This window comes from Penaeus monodon, chromosome 3 (assembly GCF_015228065.2).
Source record: "Penaeus monodon isolate SGIC_2016 chromosome 3, NSTDA_Pmon_1, whole genome shotgun sequence".
Taxonomy (NCBI): domain Eukaryota; kingdom Metazoa; phylum Arthropoda; class Malacostraca; order Decapoda; family Penaeidae; genus Penaeus; species Penaeus monodon.
Genome location: NC_051388.1, coordinates 41586176 through 41603789, shown reverse-complemented (window position 1 = coordinate 41603789; position 17614 = coordinate 41586176). Strand labels below are relative to the sequence as shown.

The 17614-nt window shown below is 42.2% G+C and overlaps 1 protein-coding gene across 5 annotated transcripts in view; it reads right to left on the bottom strand.

Annotated features, from left to right (window-relative positions):
• LOC119594729 (band 7 protein AGAP004871-like) overlaps positions 1 to 16444 on the bottom strand; it is a 111688-nt gene extending 95244 nt beyond the window's left edge. For 3 of the 5 annotated variants that reach the window (XM_037943831.1, XM_037943817.1, XM_037943825.1), the window contains exon 1: positions 15723 to 16441. In XM_037943831.1, coding sequence (XP_037799759.1) covers positions 15723 to 15810 — 88 coding nt within the window. In that variant the 5' untranslated portion in view covers positions 15811 to 16441. Of the gene's footprint in view, positions 1 to 15722 lie in introns of all 5 variants that reach the window. The other 2 variants (XM_037943848.1, XM_037943839.1) reach the window with 2 other exon arrangements.
• Between the last annotated feature and the right edge of the window lie 1170 nt (positions 16445 to 17614).

Sequence of the window (17614 nt, the reverse complement as noted above, 5' to 3'; positions counted from 1 at the left end):
CTGTTGCGAACATTTTTCAACCGGCTGTCGATACAGGACTGAACTTCTGAATTCTTTTATCGTGGGTATTGTCGAAAACTGTTTTCCGTTGACTTTACTTAAAAGCAAATAACATATCCTATCATACAGCAGTGCATTCATTATCTGGAATTCCCTAATCGACGTTGCTCTGTCGTTACTAATCTGAATGAAAATAATAACAACAAAAAAGAAAACTAAAGGAAAATACAGCCAAGATTAAGCCAGGGGCAAGACAGGGGCAAAAAAGGAGAAAATAATACCGAACAGTAAATGAGGTATTGATTCGTGGTATCAATTTCAACTTCTGACCGGCCAGACGAAGGAAAAATACGGTTCACATGCGATTTTCCCTTCTTACATGAAATAAGTATAGAATATGTTCCACGCAGAGTTTCACGCGAGCACACACTGGTAGGCAAGCAGGCGATGGCGCAAAGACAAAGACAGGCATAATGGTTTATTATATATATTCTGTCTGCTTGTATGTCTGTCTGAATGTCTGTCTATCGGTCTGGTTTCTTTTTTCTTTTTTTCTCTTTTTCTCTCTCTTCTCTCTTTCTCATCAACTCTCTCACTCACTCAACCATTCTCTCTCTCTCTCTCTCTCTCTCTCTCTCTCTCTCTCTCTCTCTCTCTCTCTCTCTCTCTCTCTCTCTTTCCTTCCCTCTCTCTCCCTCATTTACTCTTTCTTTCTTCCTCCCATTCTATATCTTCCAACCAAGTTCTCTTACACGTACATTTTCTCCCCCACACCGATTTCATACAAAATATCTGCTTTATCTGAACTAAGTCCCCTAAAATAATTTGGTGAGTAAAAATATGTTTGCGTGCATATTTGTCCTTATCGTAGACGGCAAACAAATTATATTGCAGTCTGAGTTTGAGGTCAACAAGGCAATATTTTGTCATGGAGATGTTTAGCCTTTGCTGCAAAAGCCGAGGGTCAAGTTTGTCATATTTTGTTATAAGGACAATGGTTAAGTTTTGCTGGGAAGATTAAGCCCCGTGAAATTGGTTTATTATCATTATTACTTAAATTGCTAGTGTTGCCAGTGCAATTTTATGATAGTTATATTTTCTCTCTCTCTCTCTCTCGCTAACTATCAATCTATCTTTATCAATCTCTCTCTCTCTCTCTCTCTCTTTCTCCCTCCCTCCCCCTCCCCCTCCCCACCTTCTCCCTCTCCTTCTCCCCCCACCTCCTCCCTCTCCCTCTCCTTCTCCCATTCTCCCTCTTTCTCCGAGATCAAAAAAACTTGCCAAAGAACGATCCAGCAACAGATTCTTCTCCGCCTCCGCTCAAGAGTTTTCGCCAGGACAACCTTCTCCGTATCCAGAATGTTTACACAAGCCAAACAACTTCTTGTGCCTTCGTCATTTTGTCTTGGCTTCCCGTCGCCATGTTTGGGAAAAAAACTGGCGACTGTCAACACCTGTGATGGCGAGACAATACTGCTGTTGGAAAAGGTTTGTTCAGTTTCTTTCTTACTCTTTTTATTTCTATTTTTTTTTCTTCGTTTTTCTTTTCTTCTAAATCCTCATATTCTTTGGTTTTATTATTATTATTTTTTTCTTCTTCTGATTCTGTCCTGATTCTAACTTTTTTTTTTTCTCTCTCTCTCTCTCTCTTTATCTTTTCCGCTTTTAACGTCTTTGATCTCTCCTCCTCATCCCCTTGTTTTTATCGGGCCTATTCTTTGCTCCTCCCATCATCAATATTTTTCTGTTGGGTTTTCTTTCGTACTGGGGAGTCGCGCCTTTCACTCAGATCACCTCCATCTCCCCCCCCCTTTCTCCCTCCTTTCTTGTCTGCCCTTGTCTCCTCTTTCTCTCTCCTTCCATTCTCTCTCCACTTTCTTGTCTCCCCTTTTCTCTCCTCTTTTTCTTATTTCCTTCTCTCTCCTCTCTCTCTCTCCTTCCCTTCTCTCTCCACTTTCTCGTCTCCCCTTTTCTCTCCTCTTTTTCTAATTACCTTTTCTCTTCTCTTTTTCTTATTCCTTTCTCTCCCATTTTCTCGTCTCCCCTCTCTCTCTCCTTCCCTTCTCTCCCCTCTTTTTCTTATCCCCTTCTCTCCCCTCTCTCTCTCCTTCCCTTCTCTTTCCTATACCCTTTCTTCCCTTCCCTACGCCCCTCTCATTACTTTCTTGCCCCTTTTCCCTCCTCCTTTTTCTTCTTCCTCTCTACTCCCTGTCTTTCCTCCTTTCTTTCACCCTTCTTCTTCCCTTCATTTTCCTCCTTTTTAGACCCTCTCCTTCCCTTCCCTCATTCCTGATACTTCTTTCTCCTTCTTTCTCTTCCCTCATCTTTTCACTTCTTCTTCCGCTCTATACCCCTTTGTTCTCTTTCCTTTTCTCCTTCTTCCCTCTTTTCTTCTATTCCTCCCTATGCTCCTTCATTTTATCTATCTCCCCCTTCCTTATCTTCTCTTCCTCTTCTCCTTCTCCTTCACTCTATCTATGTCCCCTTCATTCTCCTTCCCTTCATTTTATCCATCTACCTGTTTCCTTCACCTCTGTTCTCCTTCTCCTTCTCTCCCCTTCTTTTTATCCATCTCCCCCACCCTCTCCTCCCTTCTCCTTCTTTCCTCCATTTCACTCTATCCATTTCCTCTTCCTTCTCCTCTCTTCTCCTTCTCCTCCTTTCCCCAATTCTTCGAAGCTTGCGATCAGCTGACTACAAAACGCACAGCTTCATCGTGATGGAATTTTCTTCGCCTTTACAACGCATTTCCATGTTTTATTTTTCTTCACTTTCTTTTTTTCGGTTTTGGAAATGAGATCGAGAGAGGAAGTCAGAGGGAAGAGGAAGAAGAAGAGGAGGATTGGATTTTGAAGATCTTTATTTATTTATTTATTTATTAATTATTATTATTATTTAAGGGTTTTTTTTCCTTTCCTTCCTTTTCGTTTTTTACTTTTTTTTTTTCCCCCTTTCCCCCCCTTCCTCTTCCCGCCCCCTTTTCTCCCACATTTCTTCTCTCCGTTCTCCGTTTCCTTTACACTTCCTCCTTCCTTTCGCCGTTCCCGTACTCCCCCCACTTCTTTCTCACTTCCCTTCCTCCCCGTTATCGCTTCCTCCTTCTCCACCATCTCCCTCATTTGCATCTTACCATCCCTGTTCCACTTCCTCATCCTTCCTCACTCTTTTCTTTTTCCCTCGCTTCCTCCTTTTCCTTCCCTTCTTCCCTCCCACCTCCCTTACTCTCCTCATCTTGCCTCCTTCCCTTCGACTTCAATCCCTCCTATCTTTCACCCTACCCTCCCATCTCCCCCACTTTCTTAGCTTTCTCTCCCTCTCTCCTACCAATTTCACTTTTTCTTCCCACTCTCTCTCTCCTCCCTCCTCCACTCCCTCATTCCATCCCCCACCTTTCACCATTATGCCTACCCTGAGGGAGACAATGATGGAGACGGAGCTCATATTGTGCGTCAAACTCTTTTCTTTTTTTTCCTCGTCCTCCATATCGCTTTCCTCCTTCCCTCACCCTACCCTTACTCCCTAGCCTCCCTTATTTTTGTGCCTCTTTCTCCACTCCCTCCCTTTATGTTTCCTATCTTCTAATACACCTCCAAAGTCCGCATATGCTCTCTCCCCTCTTCTAGCCTCCCTCCCCCCCTCCCCTCCACTACCCCACGGCAACAACAACGATGTCAAATAAGGGCATATGTACGTGGTAGATGGGTAGGGGGAGGGACTGAATTGAATGGAGGGGGAGATGAGTGGAGGTAGGGGCAAGGATGGAGTGGGGAGGGGGGTAGGAGCAGAGGTAAGGGAGGGAGGGGGCGAGGAAAGTATTGAAATGTAAGAACACGAGCGAGTCCCTCTTCCCCCACCTCCCTCTTCCCCCACCTCCCTCTTCCTCCTCTCCCCCATTTTTTTTTCTAATACGTGGCATTCTGGTTCGCTTTTCGCCCCCCCCCCCCCGCTTTTATTTTTATTTATGGTCTGGATGATACGAATCGTACCGCTGGCATGTCTGTGTTCTTCTTTTGTTTTGGTGTTCGACGTCTCTCCCTCTCTCTCTCTCTCTCTCTCTCTCTCTTTCTCTTTCTCCTTTTCCTCTCCCCCCCACCCCTTCTTCTCTTCTCTTTTTACACATTTTCCCCTCCCTCTTCCCTTCCCTCTCTCTCTCTCACTTTTTTCTCTCCCTCCCCTTCTCTACCTCCCCCCCCTCTCTCTCTCAGTTTTTTTCTTCTCTTTTATCATAATCAATTTCATTTCTTATAACTGCAAATTAGTGATCTCGTTTTCACGGAAGCAGACTGTTTCCGGAAAAGGCTAATATCGACTCGAGTGAATTATGCTGATGTGATATGGTTAGGAAATTGTTTCATTTTCAGTAGGTTTGACTCTGCTGTTGATAATAATGATAATGATTGCAATACTAAAAATGTTGATGATAATAACGATAATAGTAGTAATAACAATGGCACTGATGATCCTGATAATAAATGGTAATGATTATGGTAATAATAATAAAGATAATGATGATGATGATAATGATGATAATGATAATAACGATGATAATAATAATAATAAATAATCATAATGTTAATGCTAATAACATTAACAATAACAACAACTGCAACAGTAGTAACATGATTATGATGATAATAATAACAACAGCAAAATAATAATAATAACAGCAGTAACAATGAGAATGCTAATAATAATAATAATAGCAACAATAATAAGAATAATGCTAAAAACAACGGCATTAACAACAAAAACAACAACAACAACAACAATAACAATAATAATAATAATAACGATGATAAGGATAATGATTAAAAAGCTAATAATAATAGCCACGATAATAATAATAATGATAACAACAACAACATCAATAAGAAGAAGCGCGTGTTCACAGTATTGAAGGCAATGTCGAAACTAGATTAACTGATAACAAAACTAGTCTGCGGATGTGAACCGATACAAGGAAATCGACGAAAATATAAAAAGAAAATTGCCATTTATCCTCGTCTCTCAGCGAATAGCTCGTGGCGTCACGGTCAGCCATTGTTAATCAGAAATGCACACTTTTAAATGTCCTTCTGTATTCTAATTTCTATTAAAATATACCAATATATCTATCTATTATTTGTACATGCCATGCGCTCTATAACAATTATTTACGCAAGTTTGTTAAATCGGAAAATCTTGTAACATCCATACGTTGCGTGTGCACTGCCATCTACCGGCAAATTTGACAGTTATGTTATCAAAGTGCTCAGAGCTTCTTTTAGAGGTGGATATTTTTTTTTACAGTGCTACTTGTATTTCCAAAATCTTGCCCAATATTCCGGTGAAAACGAACTCTTAGTGAAATTATAACGATATTACGGACAATATTAAATTCAGTGAAGTACAATAAACGTGTTCAAGCTGCTAAACTTCGTCAGACGTTCGTTACTTCCCCGCTGCCTTTCCCTTCACATAAAGGTAAACCCAATTTGCATCTTCAAACGTACATAATACTGCAATTAATGAAGTAGTCGGGCAGGGAATGCGGTGATTGTGAACGGGATTAGTTTTTACGGCGATTGGGGAGAGGGCAAAGGAAAGGGTGAAGCGAAGGGTCCGGAGCGGTTCGGAGAGGGTCGTTCGCGCAACGCCGGGGCGAGTCGTCCGTGATCGAAGCTTTGCTCGATTTGCGATTTCTGTTTTTTTTTTATTTTTTATTTTTCACTATGTATTTATTTAATGCCTTTTATGATTTAATCTCTGACGGGCGCAATCCTGATATAATCATTTACATCATCATTATTATTATCATCATCATCATCATCATCATCATCATCATCATCATCATCATCATCATCATCATCATCATCATCATCATCATCATCATCATCATCATCATCATCATCATCATCATCATCATCATCATCATATCTCATCAACATCATCATCATAATCATTATCATTTTGTCGCAAGTCATCGAACCGATAAAGAGCCATTTGGTAAGAAATATAACCAATTTACGACCCGTATTATTTCCCACGATATTTATGTTATCCGGAAAAAAAAACTTCAAAAACGAAACGAAAATACTCGATAAAAAAATGTTTCTGAAGAATACAAACAAAAAGTTTAGCGAAGCAAACATCAAGAATCCGACAAAGAAAAGAGGCTCTTTTATAAAAGCCTCCTGTGCAACAACAAACAAACAAACAGAGAGAAAACGAAATGTTCTTCCCATTTTCTTAGTTACGATGGTAATTTCTGCTCTCGAAGTTTGGAAAAGAATATGTAATAACGTTAGGAGAATGTTTTGGTTTTCTTTTACTCCTCGTCTTGTCCTCTCTTTTTCTTGTTCTCTCTTTCTTTGTCTTGCCCTCTCTCTCTCTCTCTCTCTCTTCTCTCTCTCTCTCTCTTTCTCTCTCTCTTCTCTCTCTCTCTCTCTCTCTCTCTCTCTCTCTCTCTCTCTCTCTCTCTCTCTCTCTCTCTCTCTCTCTCTCTCTCTGCCAGCGTCTGTCTCCCCCTCTCTTTCCTTCTCACCCTTTTTCTCTTCTTTCCGTGACTTATTTTTCTCTCCCTTTTATCCGTTTCATTAAGGTGGTGGGGTGATCTGGAGGGGGGAGGGGAGTGGGTGGGGTTGTCTAGAGGGGGAGGGGTGGAGGAAGTGGGGGTTGTCAACTAACATTGAGATATTTGTTGGACGCTTTCCAGTACAATTTTTCGGAGGCGTCGAGTTTTATTCATGGAATGTCAACAAAGCGGGGTTAGGTTGCGTGGAAGGGGACGGGGGGGGGGGGGGTATGGACGAGGGGTAAGGGCAGGAGGAGAGAGGGGAGACAATGGGGTAAGGGGTGGAGAAAGGGGGGGTGACGGAAATAAGGGGAAGGAAGAATGAGGACGCAAAGGAGGCAAGGGTTAAGAGGGAGAAGGAGAAAAGGGGAGAGGATTGAGGGGTAAAGGGCAAGGAAAAGGGAGACAAAGAACTGGCGAGGACGGATCAAAGGGAGGGATGGAGATTGGGATGGATGGATGGACGGATTAGACTAAGTAGGTGTCTTCAAAGAGAGAAAAAAACAAGAAAAGAAAAAGGTGGAAGGTGTTTTCACTTTATTTGAAGTTCGGTGTTAATCTTAAAATGTAGTCGTCAAACAATAATAATAATAAAAAGAGAGAGAAAAAAATAAATGGAAAAGAAAAAGCCATTGAAAATTTAAAAAGAAAAAGAAAGAGAGAAAGGAAGAAGAAAAACATTGTTTGTGGACTAAACCCTCAACGTTTTATAAGACATGTAGTTGCAAAAATAACCAACAGAGCAACAACAAGGTCTCGTCGTCCCAGTGCATGGTTGCGAGCCTTGCAATAATTCACAAAGCCGAAAGTGACGTCATTCAATTAATTTATGTATTGATCGCATTGCACGACGGTTAGATAGGTAATTGCATAATTCGATTGTTAGGGGAGACAACAACGCTCTTTTCGTGGAAAGGGTGATATAATTGTTTCATTATGTGCTGGATATTATTATCTTTATTGTCGGATTGCTAGTTTGATGATTACGGTATATTAATTGAATTGATTGTCGGGTTCTGAAGCACGTGGTTTCAATTTGTTATCATGGTTATTGGTAAGATGTCTGAAGTTATTTTTAGGTCTATTGGGTTTATAGGGAATTATAGTGTATTGATTCTCATAAGATGATTTATAACCCGACTGTGCTGATTGCCAATTGCATCCTGGTATTAGTTGATTCTGTGTTTGAAAAGAAATAAGATACTTTTCATATGGATAACATTGACAAATAAAATATTCTTAAAGCGTTTTCGAATCCATACGATAGGGGGTATCTGAAATATCAGTATAAATCCGGGAAATTTTACCCTTCCTCTTTAAAAAAACAAGAAGGCAACCCTTCCGTACCCCCCCCCCCCCCCAAACCAAAAAGGGATTGCTGACATTTATGCTTCGTAAGGGAAGAGAGAATGTATGTAAATTATTCAGCATGGCTACGACAAGAAATCCAGTGCACTATAGATATCTACAGAGGACCGAGGCTGGGTTACATATATCTAAACGAGTCCTGTCGAGGAGGGGCAAGGGGGGAGGGGGGAAGAGGTGGGGGGAGGAATGCGGAAAGTGATATGCAAATCAAACTAATGTATGGCGGATCTCCAAGCCAGGGGGTAGGGGGAGGCGAGGGTAGTAGGGGAAGGAGGAACGGGGTATTGGGGGCAGGAGGGGGTATAAGGGATGAATGGAAAGGGTTTAGTAGGGGGAGGGGGCGAAGGGAGAGGAGGAGGGTCATTAGGAAGAGGGTATTAGGAAGAGAAGGAGGGGTATTAGGCTGTGTGTGTGTGCAGGGGGGGGGGCATTTGGAGGAAGAGGGGGAGGGGGTGCGGGTATTAGGTCAATGACGAAGGTAAAGGACCTTCCCAAGCTAATCCTTGACGCAGAATTTGGTTGATTGAACGGCCTTGCTCTTAGTCCTTCGACAAACAAGCGAAAGGAAGACGGAGGGGAGGGGTCAGGTGAAGGGAGGGAGAGAGGAGGGGGGGGGGTAGAAGAAGGAAGGCGAAGGGGAGGAGGAGGAAAGGGGTGAGGGGAAGGGAGGAGAACGAAGGGGTCAGGTGAAGGGAAGGAGAAGGGAGGAAGGGAAGAGAAAGGAAGGGGACAGGGGAAGGGAGAGCAAAATGAAGGGGGAAGATGGGAAGTGGGGAGGCGAGAGAGGGGAAAACAGAGGGGGGGAGAGATGAGAAGGGGGGAGGGGAGAGAAAGGAAAAACGGAGGAGGGGGGGAAAGAGGGGAAGGGAGGGATAGAAAGAGGAAGGAAATCAAGTGAGGACAGATGGAGTGGGGGAACAGAAGTGGGTCAAGAGAAGGGATAGAGGAGATGGATGGAGTAAGGAGGATAGGTCAAGTAAGGTCATTCGTCGGGCCAAATGAAAATCAGTAGGCAGATGATGCAAGGCTGCAAGCTCGGGGAAGCAGAGCCATTTAACGGATCGCGGCTGATTGCAGCGTCTGCCATTGATTGAGGGCCGTGTGAGGATAACGCCGGGAATTCCGACCATTTCCATTCCAGCTCCTCGGCCAGGGACGGTTCAGTCTTGCTCTCTCTCCCTCTCCCTCTCCCTCTCCCTCTCCCTCTCTCTCTCTCTCTCTCTCTCTCTCTCTCTCTCTCTCTAACACACACATATTCCTGTTTTTTCCTCCAACTCTCTCTCTCTCTCTTATCATCCTTCTTTGTCTTTCCCTCCAACACTACCCCCTTACCATCCCCACCAATACACTCGTTACCTCCCTCCCTCTCTCTTCTCTCGCTCCCTTCCTACCTCTCCTTCTCCCTCATCTTCCTCCTCGTTCCTCCTACCCCCTCCCCCTCCCTCTCTCACCACCCCTCCCCCTCCGCCTCCCTCTCCCACCATCCCTCCCACCCTCCCTCTCTCCCTCTCTCACTCCTTCCCCCTCCCACCTTCCCCCCTCCCACCCTCGTTCCTTCCTCCTTCCCCTCCCACCTTCCCCCCTCCCTCCCTCATTCCAAAACCGAATCATTTAACGTGAGTACGGAAAATTCGAGAAGGTCATTTAGGCCGAGGCATTTATCCGAGTTTGGACGTCGAGCCAACGAGCACACATACACCCGACCCCTTAATTTTCCTTCCTGTCGACGAGATAGTGAGGCGCTCGCGTTCCATTTTCATTTAGCCTCTTCTCTTCTCTTCGCTCCTGTCTCTGTCTGTCTGTCTGTCTGTTTCTCGTTCTCGCTGTCTCTACCCCTTTCTGTCTTTCTGTCTCTCTGCCTCTCTGTCTGTCTGTCTGTCTGTCTGTCTGTCTGTCTGTCTGTCTGTCTCTCTCTCTCTCTCTCTCTCTCTCTCTCTCTCTCTCTCTCTCTCTCTCTCTCTCTCTCTCTCCCTCTCTCTCTCTCTCTCTCTCTCGCTCGATGTTCTTATCGTCCACTAGAGATAGGGGCGATAAAGGAGGAAGGGAAACAAAAGAAGGGGAGAAACGTTTTTTTTTAATGTCCATTGATAAAAATTGGGTCAGATAATTGAGATGAAGAGGGAAAGGGGGAAGAGGAGGAAAGGGGGAAGGAGATGAAAATCAAAAAGAGAGATAGAGAGAAACTAGATGGGAAAGGGAGACGGAAACAGAGAAAGGAATGCGAGAGGAAAAGGGAGATGAGAGATCTAGATAGCTAGATAAGCAGATATAAACAGATAGATAGAGAAATAGATAGCTAGATAGGTAGATAGATATACAGATATAGATAGATAGATAGATAGATAAATAAAAAGATAGATAAAAAAGTATACTCGCAAAACGCAGGGAAATAGCCAGGAAATTTCTGATACATTTTTTTTTTATCTGTAGCAAAAAAAAGAGGCATATTTTTTCATGTCCTGCCTTCCCTAACTCCCCCCCCCCCTCCCCGAGCAATTTTCTTTATAACCCCCTCCCCCCCACTCAAAAAAAAAAAAAAACGTATCATGAACAAATCTTCCTAACACGAACCTCGCTGCTGATGACCGCGCCAAAGTTACAGCCGTAGACTCGCACTTTACAGCCTAGAAAATTACACTTTACGGTGCGCAGATTCTGTCCCGCTGCAAGCTCCCCCCCCCCGGTTCCCCCTACCCCTCCCTCCCCAGTAACATCTTTTCCGGTCTCCCCTCTTCCTCCTCCCGTCTCTCCTTCTCTTCTCTCCTTTCCTTCTTCCTTCCGTCCTCTTTCCCTCCCTTCCCCTTTCCCGTTCCTCGTCTTCTTTCCCGTTCCTTTTCTTCTTTCGTCTCCTTTTTCCCTCCCGTTCCCTTTCCCTTCTCCCCGTTCCTTTTTCCTCCTTCGCATTCCTTCTCTTCCTCTTTCCCGTTGCCTCTTCCTCTTCTCCGTTCCTTTTTTCCCTCTCTCCCGTTCCCTCTTTTCTTCCTTTGCGTTCCCTCTTCCCCTTCCCTATTCCTTTTTTCCTCTCTCACATTCGCTCTTTTCCTCTTCCCCTTTCCCCCTAATTCCATGTTCCCTCGTCTCCACTCCACCTTTTCGCTTTCCCTCTTTTCTTAGTTCTTACTCTGCTTTACGCATCCTCTTCTTACCCATTTCTCTCTCCCCTTTTCTCATTTCCCCTTCCCTTCTCCTTTCTTTCTTCCCTTCCTCTTTACCCTCCCTCCTTCTATCTTCGTTTCTTCCATCTCTATTCTCCTTCGTCCTAGTCCTTACTCTGCCCTGTTTCTCTTTCTCTTTCCCTCTTCCTATCGTCTCTATTCTGTTCACTTTTTGTCCTTTTCCCTTTCCCCCTTTTTACTTCCCCTCTCATCTGCCCGTCTTTCCTACGCCTCCTTTATATTCCAGACAGACAGACAGACAGACAGACAGACAGACAGATAGATAGATTTATACACAAATATATATATATATATATATATATATATATATATATATATATATATATATATATATATATATATAGAGAGAGAGAGAGAGAGAGAGAGAGAGAAGAGAGAAAGAGAGAAAGAGAGAGAGAGAATGAAAAGAGAAATTTGACCAAAATTCGATCGATAGATAGATAAACAGATAAGAGAAGGAGAAAGAGAAAAAAAAATAGTGTAAGAACGAAAGAAAGATAAGTAATATAAAGAGAAAGAGAAAAATAATGAAAGAACGAAAGAAAGAAAGAAAGAGAGTAAGAAAAGAAAGCGAAAGAAGAGAAGAGAAGAGAGAGAGAGAGAGAGAGAGAGAGAGAGAGAGAGAGAGAGAGAGAGAGAGTAAAGTCGGTCTGCATTACGCTAAGGCCTTTGATTAAGACCGAATGGTTAAAGTTACAGTTCGGCAAACGAATGCATAGAGTCCACCAACTCCTTTGCTGTGTTTGGTTGCAAAGTGCAGCATGGGGGGAGGGGGGCCGTTGGGGAGGAGGTTCAGGAGGGAGTTGGGGGAGATGGGATGGAAGGAGGAGAAGGAGGAGAAGGAAAAGGAGAAGGAAAAGGAAAAGGAAAAGGAGAAGGAGAAGGAGAAGGAAAAGGAGAAAGAGAAGGAGCAGCAATAGGAGGAGGGGGCAGAAGTAAGAGGAGGGGGCGGTATGGCAGAGTTCAAGAGGTCACTTTAGGCTTTCAACTTTCGCGCGACATTCTCTATGTAAGTTCACCGCCATGTTTTGAGGTCAAAGGATGACCGCGGCTTAGAGAAGGCGGCCGCTTTCGAAAACTTTGTTCTGGGTTGTTTAAGTTCTGGGATTTATTATGATAATGACATTTGGCTAATTGGTAGTTACGATTTAAATAACTGGTGTGATGGTCAAGCTGAGTATGGTGATAATGATAATGGAAGCGTTAATAATGGTGTTAATAATGATAAAACGACTTCTCGGTGATAAAAAGATAATGTTTGAGAAAGAGAGAGAGAAAGAAAGAGAAAAATAGAGAAGGAGAAAGAGAGAGAGAAAGAAAGAGAAAGATAGAGAAGGAGAAAGAGAGAGATAAAGAGGAAGAGAAAGAGAGGGAGAAAAATAAAGAGAAAAAGAGAAAGAGAAAGAGAAAGAGAAAGTAGGAAGGCGAAATACTGGAACGAGAAAAAGTAGCTTCATCAGAAATGCAGTTTGAAGTCTGAGTGAACGGCTGGAGCGGCACAGTAATGATGTACTTTTACCTAAGAATTAAGAAAAATGGCTGTGCTAATCTTTTGATTGTTTTCTCTTAGCCTTTCTTCCTTTCTTTCTTCATTACTTTTGTTTATCTTCGAGGCAATGGCGACGAAGAAATTAGAATATTACAGCATGCAAGCAAGCAAAAAAAAACGAAAAAAAAAGAAAATGCGGTTGTATAATATTTTGTACGAAGAAAAAATAGAGAGAAAAAAAATAAAATAAAAGAAAAGTATGGACGTAAGAAAAAAAGAAGAAAAAAAAGACGAAAAAAAAATCGATACACGCATAAGCTTCCGGAACTTATCCCCGACTATTTTAGAAGAACACCAGCCAGGACACGCATAACGACTTAATCTCCCCGGTATTAACAAGGCTTTTGGTGGAATTAAAACGCGGAATAATGACAGTTTAGTTCCCCCTCCCCCCTTCCCCCTTCTCCCCCCCCCCAATAATAACAGGAGGACGGAACACAACGCAAAATCATTTTACGCGACAAAATGGCCGTCTTCTTGGGGGTAGGGAGGGGGTAGGGGGCGAAAGAAGGGGGGGGGGGAGGCGTGTATGTAGGTAGGTGAGGAGGGAGGCATATGAAAGGGTGGGGGTGGGGGGTGTACGTGCAGGGAAGGTGGGGGAGAAGATAGGAGAGGGGGGAGGGGGTATAAAGAGAAGATCGAGGGGTAGGGGAGGGTGGGGGGTATGTGATGGTGATGAGGTATGGGAGGGGGGGGGAGGAGATGGGAGTGGGAAAAGGGAAGGACGAGGGAGGCAGGGGATAAAGAGGAATTGGAAAGATAAGGGGATAAGGTGGGGAGAACTCAAAGAAAAGAACACGAGGTAAGGGAGCAAGGTAAAGGTGTGGGTTTGTCATTATAATCTTTTGATAATGCATTTGATAATGATGATAATAATGATAATAATGATAATGATAATGATAATGAGGATAATAATAATAATAATAGTAATAATAATAATAACAATAATAATAATGATAATAATAATAATAATAACAATAATAATAATAATAATAATAATAATAATAATAATAATAATAATAATAATAATAATAAAATAAATGAATGTGATCAACAAATTCGATACTATGGCTTGAAATAACTCAAAGTAAGATTTGCTCATAATTTCCATCCATGGGAATAAATGGAGAAGGGTGGGGGGAGGGGTGATAGAGGAAGAGGGTAGGGGGGGGGTTATAGGGAATGCAAGGATTGGGGCACGCGGGGGGAGGGATTGGGGGTGGGGTGGGGGGTACGACGCTCCCTTGAGGTTGTCATATATTCCTGGAAATTTATTTTGGGCTTCGTCGGTAAATTCTTCATTTCTCAAGAAAATTGCCCGAGAGGTTTGGCTCCGTCTGCTTCCCTCCGTTTTCTCATTGTCTTGCATCATCGCCCATTTCTTTTTTGTAATATATCTTTTTTTATGTGAACTGGAAGAGCACTAGAAGATATATAGTGGAAAAAGGAATATAAGGAAGAAGGAGAAGGAGAATAGTAATAATAATAAGAAGGATAAAATGGAGAAGGAGAAAGGAAAGGAGGAGGAGGAGGAGGAGGAGGAGGAGAGAGAAGAAGAAGAAGAAGAAGAAGAAGTAGAAGAAGAAGAAAAAAAAGAAAGTGAAGAAAAAAGAAGAAGAAGAAAGCGAAGAAAAGGAAGAAGGGGAAGGAGAAATGATAATATTTTCACCTCTAACGAAGAGAAAAAAAGGAAGAAGAAGAAGGAGGAGGAGAAGACGAAAAGGAAACATGATGAAAGAGATTAAGCCTCACATAGAAATATTTGAAGAAAAAGAAAAAAAAATGCAGAAATAAATGAAAAAAAAAAAAAAAAATAAAATGGTCTTAGACATATCAAAAAGCGCCCGTGGCCAATCGAAGGTGCAAGATATCAATCTAGCTCACGGGAGGAGGAAGAATGTGCAATATTACTGTCCATATCAGGCGTTGAAGGTTAATAATACCTTGCAACTTGGAGATGCATGAAACCGAATTTGCATGCGATGAAATTCATACCAGAGAGTAATAACGGGCGCGCAGACCCTCAAGGTTTTCGAATTTATATACATATGTTCATGTATGCGTGTATGATATATATATATATATATATATATATATATATATATATATATATATATATATATATATATATATATATATATATATATATATAATATATATATATATATATATATATATATATATATATATATATATATATATATATGCACACACACACACACACGCATATTCATATACACACATGCACATATACGTATATAGATTCATACATAAACACACACACACACACACACACACACACACACACACACACACACACACACACACACACACACACACACACACACACACACACACACACACACACACACACACAGGTTATATATATGTTCATATCGAGAGAAATAGAAAAGCAATAATACCTGACAGTTGTAACATTGAGTATTTTCCATGGCTATTATCATAATGTATACGCCTGTTTATGTGTTAATGTTCACCGTGATCAGCGCTGTTTTCTAGCTATATATATCCCTTTTGTAAGTCGTAGAGACACATCTTAAAAACGAGAAGAAGGAGTCGGTGCTTCATCAAAGTAGTTCGTCCCCTTTTGATAAGCCTTTTTCGGAGTAGCGCCGGGACGTCAGAGGGGGAAGGGAGACAGAAATGGGGAGAAAGATGAAAAGAGAGATGAAAACGGAGGAAGGAGAGAGGGAGGCTTTAGAGAGAGAGAAGGGGAGATAGAAGGGAAAGGGTGAAAGCGAGAGAGAGACGGAGACAGAGACAGAGACAGAAAGACAGAGACAGAGAACAGAGACAGAGACAGAGACAGAGACAGAGACAGAGACAGAGACAGAGACAGAGATAGAGATAAAGACAGAGATAGAGATAGAGATAGAGACAGGCAGAGAGAGAAAGACGGAAAAGCCTAAACAGGGAGAATCCAAAGAGGAGGAAAGAGAAATAAATCCAGAAAGAGAGCAGACGAGATCCATCAGTAACAAGGAGAGTCATACAGAGGAAGAGAGAGGAAATCTATCCGACACAAAATCCTCTCCATACAGCATGCAGCACTTACGTGTGTAGGACACCCCTATGTCGGTGTTGTGGACTCCGTGGTTTGGGTGATTGTTCTGTTTTTCGTAATAATCCATTGTTCTCGTCATCCTGCCGCGCAATCACTCCCTGCCTCTGATTGGCAAGGTTTCACAGTCTGAGTGTCAGGGAATGGAAAAATTTCTGCTTTTCCTTGTTCGGTATTTTTTTCTTTTTTTCTTTTTTTTTGGGTGGTTGGGATGGAGGTATTGCCTTTCCCGTCTTTTTTATGATGATCTAATTTCTATTCTATGTATTTATATGCTGATCTAGCTATTTATTATTTTTACGTGTCTTCGAGTGTGTAACTCGTAGTCTTGTCTTAAAGCTTAATGCGATAAGACGCTTTTTAAACCCACCCGATTTACCTTTTTCTTTTTACATTAACAAAACTTTTCTTTTCTCTGTCTATTCACACATCATAATTATCATTTATTTTACCTTCCCCCCTTTTCTCTCTCTCTCCTTTTGATTCTTCCTTCCGAAAAGGCGCCCTCAAACATCCAATTTTGAAGCGACCGGCGAGGCGGTTCACCCCCGAGCCCGTTCACGCATTCATTCTGCTCTCTATCTGTGTTTGCTTTTCACTGCAGTCTTGGTGGTTCTTGCACTCCCCTACAAAAGGTCTTTGTTGAGAAAGCGAAAGAAAGGGAATGAGGGAGAGAAAAATATGCTTGCAGTAAAGAAGAAAATGCTTGCAAGGGGAAACGAAGGATGCACATAAGGTACACATAGGCGATCTAGACTCTGACAATACACGTGGGGATTTGCATGATGCACGCACTTGTCTTGCACACAGACACAGGTTGCATGTTGCAGGAAAGTCTAGCATGGTATAATTTGTATTGCGCAGATATGACTTATGTGATGCAGGCACAGTCTGGACGAGGCATTTGAAAGCGATTTGTGGCCAGGATGTGACTTGCTTTCAACACCCTTACTCTCACTACGCACACACTTTATCATTTGCACATATATCTGTCTGTCTGTCTATCTGTCTCTGTCTATCATCTATCTGTTCTCAATCCACTTGTTTATCTATCTATTTATCTATCTAGCTATTTATATATCCGTCTATATATCTATATCAATGTACACGTATATGTATGTGTTTGGCGTATGTATAAATGTGCATTTCACTGAAATGCCTGATGTAATATTTTCATTGATATAGATGAATATATAAATAAATAAATAAATAAATAAATATGCACACACACACACACACACACACACACACACACACACACACACACACACACAACACACACACACACACACACACACACACACACACACACACACATACGTACGCTTGTGTGTGTGTAGGTATGTTTATGTATATATATAGAAAGAAAGAGAATAAAGCGAGAGAGAAAGAGAGATCAGAAGGAAGTGTCACCTACATCCCCTTACCACTCTCATCCCCCCCCACCCCTTCCCACTCTTCCCCCAGCTCCCTTTTCCTTTTCGCCCCCCCCCCCTCCCTCACCTACCGTTCCCTTTTCCTTTCCATCCCCCTTTCCCTCTCCCCCACCTCCCTCTCCCCTCCCCACCTCCCTCTGCCCCCCCTCCCCCCGACACTCCAAAGAACCCCGAGAGAATTAGCAGAGACTTCGCTAGCTCAGGCTGTTCCGCGGCCGCAGCTCAGCAATTTTTTAATCAGGCTGACGAGCGGAGAATTCGGATTGATCAAATTTTGCGGTACGGTTATTAATGTTTTTTTTCTTACTTTTTTTTATCTTTCTTCTTCTTAGTATTTTCTTTTTCCTCCTTTTATTATTATTGTTATTATTATTATTATTATTATTATTATTATTATTATTATTATTATTATTATTATTATTATCTTATTATTGTTGCTACTACTATTAT